This window comes from Terrapene carolina, unplaced genomic scaffold, assembly GCF_002925995.2.
Source record: "Terrapene carolina triunguis isolate 2854851 unplaced genomic scaffold, T_m_triunguis-2.0 Scaffold68, whole genome shotgun sequence".
Lineage (NCBI taxonomy): Eukaryota > Metazoa > Chordata > Testudines > Emydidae > Terrapene > Terrapene triunguis.
This window is the reverse complement of record NW_020664419.1, coordinates 24,913,041-24,924,137: the sequence shown is the minus strand read 5'-3', so window position 1 is coordinate 24,924,137 and position 11,097 is coordinate 24,913,041. Positions and strand designations below refer to the sequence as shown.

The 11,097-nt window shown below is 38.1% G+C and overlaps 1 protein-coding gene across 1 annotated transcript in view; it reads right to left on the bottom strand.

Moving 5' to 3' along the window:
• CPNE8 (copine 8) overlaps positions 1-11,097 on the bottom strand; it is a 258,293-nt gene that overhangs the window by 91,452 nt on the left and 155,744 nt on the right. Inside the window, exon 13 of the mRNA XM_029910832.1 lies at positions 6,284-6,345. Coding sequence (XP_029766692.1) covers positions 6,284-6,345 — 62 coding nt within the window. The remainder of the gene's footprint in view (positions 1-6,283; positions 6,346-11,097) is intronic.

Here is an 11,097-nt window from a genome sequence, read left to right as displayed (position 1 = left end):
GATTAACTCAAAACAAATTAATCATGATTAATCACAGTTTTAATAGCACTGTTAAACAATAGAATACCAATTGAAATGTATTAAATATTTTTGGATGTTTTTCTACATTTTCAAATATATTGATTTCAAGTACAACACAGAATACAAAGTGTACAGTGACTTTACCTTATTATTTTCATTACAAATATTTGCACTATAAAAATGATACACAGAAGAAATAGTATTTTTCAATTCACCTCATACAATACCGTAAGGTAATCTCTTGACCGTGAAACTGCAATTTAAAAATGTAGATTTTTTTTTGTTAAGTAACTACACTCAAAAACAAACCAATGTAAAACTTTAGCGCCTACAAGTCCACTCAGTCCTACTACTTTATGTTTACGGGAGATAATGCTGCCGGCTTCGTTTTAAGAACACTTTCACTGCCAATTTGAAAAAACACAAAGAAGATATCAATGTAAGATTTCTAAAGATAGCTATAGCACTCGACCCAAGGGTTAAGAATCTGAAGTGCCTTCAAAATCTGAGAGGGATGAGGTGTGGAGCATGCTTTCAGAAGTCTTAAAAGAGCAACACTCTGATGTGGAAACTACAGAATCCAAACCACCAAAAAAGAAAATCAACCTTCTGCTGGTGGCATCTGACTCAGATTATGAAAGTGAACATGCGTCAGTCTGCACTGCTTTGGATCGTTATTGAGCAGAGCCCATCATCAGCATGGACGCATGTCCTATAGAATTGTGATTGAAGCATGAAGGGACGTATGAATCTTTAATGCATCTGGAACGTAAATATCTTGCGACGCCGGCTACAACAGTGCCATGTGAACACCTGTTCTCACTTTCAGGTGACAGTGTAAGCAAAAAGCAGGCAGCATTATCTCCTGCAAATGAAAACATACTTGTTTGTTTGAGTCACTGACTGAACAAGAAATAGGTCTGAGTGGACTTCTAAGCCCTAAAGTTTTACATTGTTTTATTTTTTGAATTCAGCTATTTTTTTGTACATAATTCTACATTTGTAAGTTCAACTTTCATGATAAATAAGTTGTATTACAGTACTTGTATGAGGTGAATTGAAAAATACTATTTCTTTTGTTTTTTATAGCACAAATATTTGTAATAAAAATATAAAATGAGCATTATACACTTTGTTCTGTGTTGTAATTGAAATCCATATATTTGAAAATGTAAAAAACATTCAAAAATATTTAAAAAATTGTATTCTATTATTAACAGTGCGATTAATCACAATTAATATTTTTAATTGCTTGACAGACCTAATACATTCACACACAACGTGAAATAGCTGTACTCAGATGTTTGAGCTAGGACTGTTTATTCTTTCATATATTGTTTGCAATATTAACCCCAGTCTTCTGATCTAAATTATGTATTGTAAAGAAATGTCTAGGAAACATGTTTTTGATTGGAGTGGACAGAAGAGAGAGCAAGGAGATACATGATTTATTATAGGTAGGATTACATATGTACATGAACACTACAATCTTACTACTTTTCAAATGATCTGTGGATGAGAGTAATTTTTTTAATATATAAAAAGATCGTCATGCTTTATAGAAGAGTTTGAAATGATACTGTCTAATTCAGCTAACTGCTCACCCTTAAGGCAAAGTTTCCAACATTATGTTTAAAGCCTTACTGTAAACTGAAATGTTGAGATTGCAAACAAATAGTTTAAGATTTTGCAATTCTGTAATAATTATATACACACAACTGAAATTCTCATATGACAATTACCCATGTTCAATATTTGAAACTTTATAAAGATTTTGATGCTTCATAGATTTTGATTTTTTTCCCTTTTGAAACAATGTATTTGTTTCCTTCCCCCCCCCACCCCCCCAACTCCCTTGATTTTAACACATTATATGTATGATAACTGGATAATAGAATCTTAGAATTTAGAAGAAGGAAAGACCTATTAGATTATCCAGTCAATCTCTTTGTTGGTGCAGGATTGTTTCCTTCAGCCTGTGCATTTTGTGCTTTGTCCTGTCTAGTCATGGAAGTCCCATGTAACAGGACTTCCATCACTTCTCTTTGGAGACTCCTACATAGTTAAATACAATATCACCATCAGGAAGTTTTTCCATATGTGAACTCTATATTTTCTCTCTCTCAGTTTTATCTCATTTTCCCAGTTATACCCCAAGGTTCCAGGGGCACACCAGAATTATGTGGCTAAAATTTCATAATTAAGTGGCTGTTGCACACAAGCCCTTGTCCCCTCGCTTTATGCACATCATCCAATACATTGTGATTAGTACAGTGAATAGAGAGGGCTTTTAGCATCTAAATAAAGTGTGGATGTCCATCTGTTGTATTGGGAAGGAAAGCATCTCTTTCTATCCTCCCCCACTTTTGGCAGAGCCAAATATGACTTTACATTTTGTGGTGGGAAGGGGACTGAATTCCTCATTTCTCATGCCAGCAAATTTCAACAGCAAGCAGTTGCTCTACTGTACACCCCATTCCAATAAATACTACTAATCTAAAGATGGAGCACATTGATTTTTCTGTAAATGATCAACTGTGAAATAGGTAACAGTGCCCATATTTAACACATCATCATTAAGCTTCAAGGTTAACATCCAATAAGATGAACATGGTTGTTCATTTCTCTAAGCTGTTTCCAGTCTCAGACATATCACAACATCAATTTATATTTGTCTTCACATCTTTACAGCCATAAGACCTAAAGACTTCAACACAAAAGCACCCTTTGGACCTTCTAACTGGCTGCTGGTTTGTTCCCTGCATAAATTGGAGTAGTCTCAAGGCTGTTCTATTTCATGCCAATTGCCAACAGCCCCCAGGGGCATTCCTGTAGCCAGAGATTACTGGGGCGCTAGGGTACATCAATCACACCTCAATCCCCTGGCTACTCTGCCTGTATTTCAAATATACAGTGTTGTTGTAGCCATGCTGGTCCCAGGATATTTGAAACACAAGGTGGATGAGGTAATATCTTTTATTGGACCAACTTCTGTTGGTGAGAGAGAAGATTTTGAGCTTATACAGCTCTTCATCAGGTCTGCACTTCAAGTGCTATTTACAACTTCTGAAACTTTTCTGATGAGAATGTGTATTGCTAATTACTGAATGGAAAGATGAGATGTTAATTTCTAGTATACTATACCTATTTAAATGTGGGAAACACTGTGTGATGTAGTGGCTGATTTAATATCAATACTTGATGGCAGTACATAAATCCAGTTAGGCAGATATGTCACTTCAGATAAATAGAGAGATCCCTTACACCCAAGTACATTGAAAATCCAACACTAAGTATAACTCAGAATAAAAGAATTAAAATCGCAAGCCATTGGAGGAATAGTATCTCATCCAAACATCTTTACAAAGACAATATTGATGATACCTAGAATGGCACATCCAGTCAGACTTTTTAAAAGAAGCAGAGCTCAAAACATAATTTAATGAAACCAGGAACTTAATACTGTAGTCCCCATTTGTTATAGTTAAGAGCTGCCAAGTATTTCATTAATGTTAGTCCCAACCACCTCCAATCAATTATCATAAACATTTTCAACATGCTGCATTGCATAGATGTTTATTTCTAAAAAGGCCAATATTGCATTTGTGCAGAATCACCCTGGGCTAGCTAAAGGAAACAACATGAAACTGAAGAATTACAATTTGGAGACATATTATAGATAGGGGCAAAGTGACTAATGAGGAAAAAAATGCCTACTGGAGTAAAGATTAAATGCCATGAAACTGTGTTGGGTAAGGGAAGGAAGAGATAGCGAAGAAAATAATTCTGATTCCTGATCCTCAGACAACATGTTGCATGTCATATCTGAAAAGAATAATATTGTATGCATTTTTTAAAGAGTTCTTTTTCTCAAAATCCTGTCTGTTTTTACTGGCATGAATTTATAAGTGATAGTATAAAATCACTAACAAAATGAAAAATATTTTGAATAAAAAAGTAAATGACACATATTGCTGTTGATATTTTTAGACAGGTAGAACATCCTACTAAATTGTACCCTGTTCTGTTTATAGTACAATGTGGAAAAAGAAAATTATAAATGAAAGTTACTAATGTCAAGAACTGTACAAATGATTTTTTATTTCAGTTTACAGAAAAATATGTAAGATATTGATAATGGTAACTAAGAATCACTTGTATTCACAGCTTGCATTTTATGATATGCTGGACACTTTCAATATATATGTGTAATATATTAAATGAATGGCTTTTACTCATTCTTTTTGTTACACAAGATTTTTTTTAAATGCATTCTGGGATAATTCTAAAAAATGCAAGTCTTACCACATAACAGAGAAAAAGAGATGTTTAAATGCAACTTGTCTTGATCCCAGTATCAGTGACTCCAGTAAAGAAAGATACTAAATCCGTTCAAAAGTGATGTTGGTCAACATTCTCCTCCTAACAACAATGATCAGTGTGAATTCCTGGACCCAGTGAAATCAATGGGAGTTTTCCAAATGATTTCTATAGGTCCAGGATTTCACTCCAGGTATCCTTTAAAAAAATAATCTATACCTATGTCTATAGAACAGCTGCCTTTAATATCATTGACTACAAGCCATAGCTAACATGTCTGAGGAAAGCAGAAGTCGACAGAGTTGCTTAAGAGCTTTGGTTTCCTTTTTTTTCTTGGAAATCTTAAAGGGTAGCATTGAGGAATTGCTAATCTGCTTCAAGGGCTATCTCATGAGTTTTCAGATGTTCTGTTTCATCATCCTCTTGTTCAAGGTCTGAATAGGACCATTTGGGAGTGGGTAGTGAAGAACTATGGGTTGCGATGCGTTCAGGAAACTGACGGGGTAGGGCTGTATTTTCTAGTAATGACTTCCAAAATTGCTTTGGAGTCGAGAACCCTCCCTTTGAGGAGGCAGAAATTCATCAAGAAATCACTCCCAACACCTTTATCAGTAACAAACAAACATTCAGCTCGATCAGTAAGACAGCCCCAATGTCATCTCCCCGAGCATCAGCCACTGATTAGGGTTCTCCTTACTTTAGGCTCTGGCTGATCCTCATGTGTAGCATGGTGAAGTTTCACAGAGGCAAAATGCTAAGGAGCCTTTGGGGCCTGTACTCTATCACAGGATTCAGACTCTCAGCCTGCCATGTCCCTGCAGCAGAGGCAGCTGCATGTCCATTCTCTGCCACTGCTGCCATCCCTTCTTCTCAAGAGAGGTTGCAACAAGTTGGAGTGGGATTTCCTGCCATCTCTTTATCTAACAAGAGCTCTGTGGAGATGGAGCCCCAGTTTCTCCTGTTTGTTCATGCCATGCCAATCAGGACTTTGGGACAAGGGCCAGCTTTCATTGCACTGTTATTAAACTTGTGGAGTGGGGTCTCCACATAGACAGCACACACTTTTATATTTCTGCTTCTTCTGACTTTGCCAAGATATTGGTAACAGGTTACACAGTGTCTAGTAAGACAGGGCATGGATTAAGGATAGGCAATTGAAATTCCATCCAGACAAGACAGGTTATGCCTTAGGCCTAAAAGACTGGGGGAAACAACTAAATGAGACAGTGAGAATTGGTTCTAATGTTGGGAGCGAGGGGAGGGAGGAGAAGGAATGTTTTGTAGTATCTTAAATTGCTCCTAATGCTCAATTGTTGTTAAGTGCATCTCATTATTTATTTGGCCTTTTTAATGTTGACCTCACCATGGTTATCCATGCCTTTGTCACCTTGACATTGGACCACTGCAATGCATTTTACATAGGACTACACCTTCAATCCATTCTCAAATTAGTTAATAAGCAAGCTACTTCAATGGTCTAATTCCGGGATACCTAAAAGATTGCCTAAAACTCCAGGGTGAGGACCATGATCAACAACTCTACTCTTCAGGCACAATGGAACTCGTGTGTGTCTGAGATAGCCCTTTCTGAGGGCCAGCCCCAAGGCTGTGGAATGAACTTCCACAGAAACTATAAACCATCACGAACCTTACCACCTTCTACTCCAAGTGGAAGGTACACTTACTCAGCATTGACTTCGTGAATACAAACACAGATATAAGTACATTTAATAAACAAAACAAAACCCTACCAAAACAAAACATAACTTTCTTATGTAGTTAGGTATTTCTTTTCTCAATAAGGAAGTTTACTCCCTAAAATGAAAAAAGTAATGCAATTCTTATGGATATTTAGAACTATCACTTATCAAGAATGTAAACAGGTTATTAGTGAATTATAATGAAAACAGGAAAACAAGAAAAGTTTGCAGGGATCACTTACCCGCCTTTAATATAGTCGAGGAATGAAACTTCTGTTTCAATTAGGAAGGAAAGCAATGTTACCTGAAAGCAAGTAAAACAGAATCAGGCAAGAATGGTTATTCCTCAAATCAAATACAGTACAAGTAGAAAATTAATGTACAATATTTTCAAGGCTTATATTTATGGTATCATTTCCTACAATATTAGGGAAGAAAGATAAGCAATTCATAAATCCCTTTTGGAAGGCATGGGACAAGCCTGGAAATCTAAAAAGAGTTTTAAATGACTTTGTATTATTCTAGACTAAGTGAAGGATGCAGGGAGGCGAGAGAAAATTTCAAGGAAACATTACTGCATGTGGGGTAGAAAACAAGTGTGGCGGGGGTCACTGCATGCTATAGAGGAATGTCAGATGCTAAGACTAGTTGATCCTTTATGTGAGCACTTCAACTTCATTTGAAGAGCTACATTAAATTATCTATATATGTTGCATGTCAGTCTTTTGAAAGAGTGATTTTTTTAAAGGCAATGTGCAAATTTCAATTTATACTCCCATTGAACATTATCATTTTTATGGCTCTTCTGCCAATTATTAAATCATTACCAGTCAATTTAAGTAATATTGTGAGTGATAAACTGTTTGTGCACAAAAGGTTTGTGACCAACAGACTACTTACTTCTTCCCTTGTACAAAGTAATTACAAATTTCCCATTTTTTTCATGATACTATAAGCATCACTATTTTAGGTGTTGTTTAAAGCTGTTCATGTTCTCATAAGCACTTGTGTTTAAAATATAATTTTACCTCCCATATTAAAAATGGCCACCTAGTGTTGGTGTACACTAGATAAGATGGGTACTGTTTTCCCATAGCTTTTACAAGTGGCTGTGAGGCAGCCTGTAGTGAATAAATCCACCTCTTCTTAGTGCTTCTGGGGGTTTGGGAGAAGGAAAACTTGGAGAGGCACGGAAGCAAACTGTGGAGAGGCCACAGATGGAGTGCAAAACGGAAAATGTGAGTTGGAAGAGGATTGTGATAGAAACAGAAGGAGAGAGTGTGGAGGGGGCAGGGGGCTGAAGGAGCAAGGAGAGCAATACAGAGGCAGATTATCAGGATGGGATTGGCAGAGAGAATGGGGAGAGAGTCAGACAGGGAAGAAAATTACTACTGTTATTTTAATGGCTACCAAAAGCACACTAGGTCCCTCCCAGTACAGAGAAAATACAAAACCCTGTCCCATAAAATTACATTTTAACTTCAGACAGAGGGTAACAAGACAGCCTCATCTGATACAAAATCATCTTTGCATGCACAAACATACATCGGTGCACTTTTCAAATATGATTGCATGCATGCACGCACATGTCAGAATACTTAACATGCACAAAAGAAGACCATGTTCTGAAAGCCAGGATGATAACATACACATATAAAATAACTATACTTTTTCTTTTAGAGACTGTTCCCGAACAAACTTCATTATCAGATTCTGAATATTTCTGTTTTTAGCATAGATTTAATGAAAGAGTGTTACTCACCTTGTGCAGTAACTGAGGTTCTTTGAGATGTGTGTCCCTGTGAGTGCTCCACTTTAGGTGTTGAGCACCCAGCGCTTGTAATCGGAGATTTTTGGTAGCAGTGCCTGGTTGGGTCGCACATGCACAGTCCCAGTCTTGCGCTGCCTCAGGCGGTTAACTGGCACTGTGCGACACGCTTCCCTCCGCTCCCTCCCTCCCCCATTCCTTCTCTATTGCAGAGCATAGAGTGAAACTCCAAAGTAGAGGGGAGAAGGAAGGGTAGTGGAGCACCCACAGGGACACACATCTCGAAGAGCCTCAGTTACTGTACAAGGTGAATAACCCTCTCTTCTTCTTTGAGTGATGTCCCTCTGGGTGCTCCACTTTAGGTGACTTCAGAGCAGTGCCCTCCAAGGGAAAGGAGGGGCTTCGGAGTTGAAGTCATGGCAGAGGATAATACGGGATGAGTCTGAATAATGCATCAGATGTTGCATGCTGTGTAAATGTATGGGCAGAGGCCCAGATTGCAGTTCTACATATGTCCGCGATGGGAACACTGTTCAGAAAAGCTATCAAAGTCAACATTGACCTGGTGGAATGTGCATGAATCCCCATAGGGGGCTGCAGGTTCTGTTGCTGGTAACACAGTTTGATGCATTTTGAAATCCATTTGGAGAGCCTCTGTTTGGAAATGGTGTCTCCTTTTGATCATTCCATGATTGAAACAAATAATTTTGGGGACCTGCAGAATTACCTTGTTCTATCTAGGTTAAAAGCCAGGGCCCTGCGAACATCCAGGGTGTGGAGCGTGGATTCTCGTCTATCCTTATGTGGCTTAGGATAGAATGTTGGTAAGTAGATGGGCTGGTTGAGATGGAACAAAGAGGCGACCTTTAGGTAAAAACTTGGGATGTGGTCTGAGAGTGATTTTATCTTCGGAAAATACTGTCATGAGGTCTCCTAGCTCCTTCATTTGTCTTGCACATGTAATGGCAACTAGAAAGGCCACCTTCATTGACAGGTGGAGAAGTGAGCAAGTGGCTAATGGTTCGAACGGGTGTCTGGTGATGCCCTGGAGAACTAAGTTGAGGTCCCAAGGTGGAGTGGGAGTGAGGATTTCGGGGTAAATGTTGTTGAGGCCTTTCAGAAAACGTTTGGTGGTATTGTGACAGATTTTTGTTATTAATTTGCCTGAGGCGTTAGGTGATTAGGCAGGATTGTTAGGGGAGGAGATGAAGGAGCAAGGATTTAAGTTTTAAAGCTTTATTATTAAAATAACAGCAGTGAGTGTTGGGGGCTTTTTACGTTACTTAGAGGAAGGAAAAAAGCGTTAGTGTCCATGCCCTAATCCGCTTTTATACTTACACATGCACAACCCACGGCTGGCCAAGCCTGGGTGTAACGTAAGAAGAAGAGGGGGAACGGTGGATGACAGTTCTGTTTTGTGCACAGGCCGTTTAGGGTTTGCTGTTGATTTTTGACTTGCTTTTACTTTTGGGAGGGCTTTAAAGCTTTGAGTTTTTTGGGGGCCGTTTTGTTTAGGGACCTTTGTTTTTTGTGCTTTTTGTACTAGTTTAAACCGGCTTTTTGTGGTTATTTTAGCTTTTTTAAAACACACCGGCTTTAGGGACACAACGCAAATTTTTTTTTTTTTTTGCTGGCCTTTATTGTTTCGCGAGTTTTGCAATTTTTTGCAGTTTTGCCCAGCTGACCCCCCTTTTTTTACAGTTGGCTGGGGTTGGGTAAGATGCAGAAGTGGCTGCAGGTTTTTTGGCTGCATAGAGATTGTTTGAGCGCCGTGACCTTGGACTGGAGCCCGCATCTTATCTTTGGACTGAGCTGAGGCTTTGTGTTAAACCGATTTTTTTTTTTTGGCCTTTTGCAACCTGCAAAGGAATTTTTTACTTTACACTTACACCTTTAACCCTTTTTGAAATGCCTTGAGATGCTTGCAACAGCGTTAGCAACATACAATGCTGATTTGCCTTTCCAGGGGATCCCCTGAGGGAGGGAGCCATTGGGTTGTGACATTTTCCCCCTTGACTCCGAATTAACATTTTGTTGTGAGGAGGTTAAAACAATAATATTGCGTTTAGGGATTATTGCTTGTTAAAAGGCTTTTTATTTTGCTTTAGGCCACCACATGAGGAACAGGGTTTGTTTTTATGCGGTTTAGGGGAGGTTTGGGGCCACCCACCAGGTATTTTGCTATGACCCTGCTGTGTCTATCTGGACTATACATTATTTTTAAGCACCTTTTTTTTTTTTTTTTTTTTTTTTTTCCTCTTTTTTTTTTTGGCCCTTTTTTCTTTTTTTGTTTGGGGAGGGCTTTTGAGGTTTTTTTTTTTTTTTTTATAATTATGATTATTTAGATAATTTTATGGACAGTTGGAAAAACGGATGGTCCAGGCAGGTGGCTGGTTTACAAGAGAGGCCCATGACGCCATGACCAGAAACCGAGGGAGAAACATATGTTTTGAGCTAATTGGCATGCACCCATTTTGATTTACGGGGTAGCTGAAGCTAATACACTACTGGGGAGATGCGATTTACAATGGAGTACGGACCCACCCACTTAACGTTTAGGATGTGAGCTGCCTTCCCCAATTTTTGCAACATTACCTTGTTTTTGCCATTTTTGGATGTTGTTAATGACGATTTTTTTACACTTGGCCTTTTTTAAATTTAAAGTGGCCTTTACAGCTTTATGGGTTTTACCTAGCTTTTTTTTTTTTTAACTGGGCAAAGCTGAGACTTTTTTGGTTGTGGCAAACAGTAAATGTGATGATTGGTAAACACAGTACTTACATTACATTTACATTTGTTTACTAGTGGGTTGCTAACACTTATTTTTTTAAAACATTTTTTGTTAGGAATTAATATATACACATTGCCCATTAAACAGTACTTTGGTTTTATTATTTAATTTATTTTATATACAGGATTTTAGTGAAATGTTTTTACTACAAGGCTTTGGAGCAGGCAAGGACAAGCACACCCACTTTGGAGGAGTTTACTTGCTATAACCTTTGGTGTTTAATAGCTTCCCTCCCTCCCCAGCCCACTGGTTTGCGGTTTGGGGTAGCCAGAAGGACTTCGTGTGCCACATGAGGAGTGGGCTAACTTTTTATATTTTTGTTTTTAAATCATTTTTTTAATATGGTAGATTTATGGTATTTTAGGTTGTTTTTTTAGCTGGTATTAGCTTTTTTCGATTTTTTGAAAGACAAAATAAAATGTTTTTACCCCTTTGGGGGTGGCAGATTTTTGTGTGTGTGTGTGTGTGTGTGTGTGTGTGTGTGTGTGTGTGTGTGT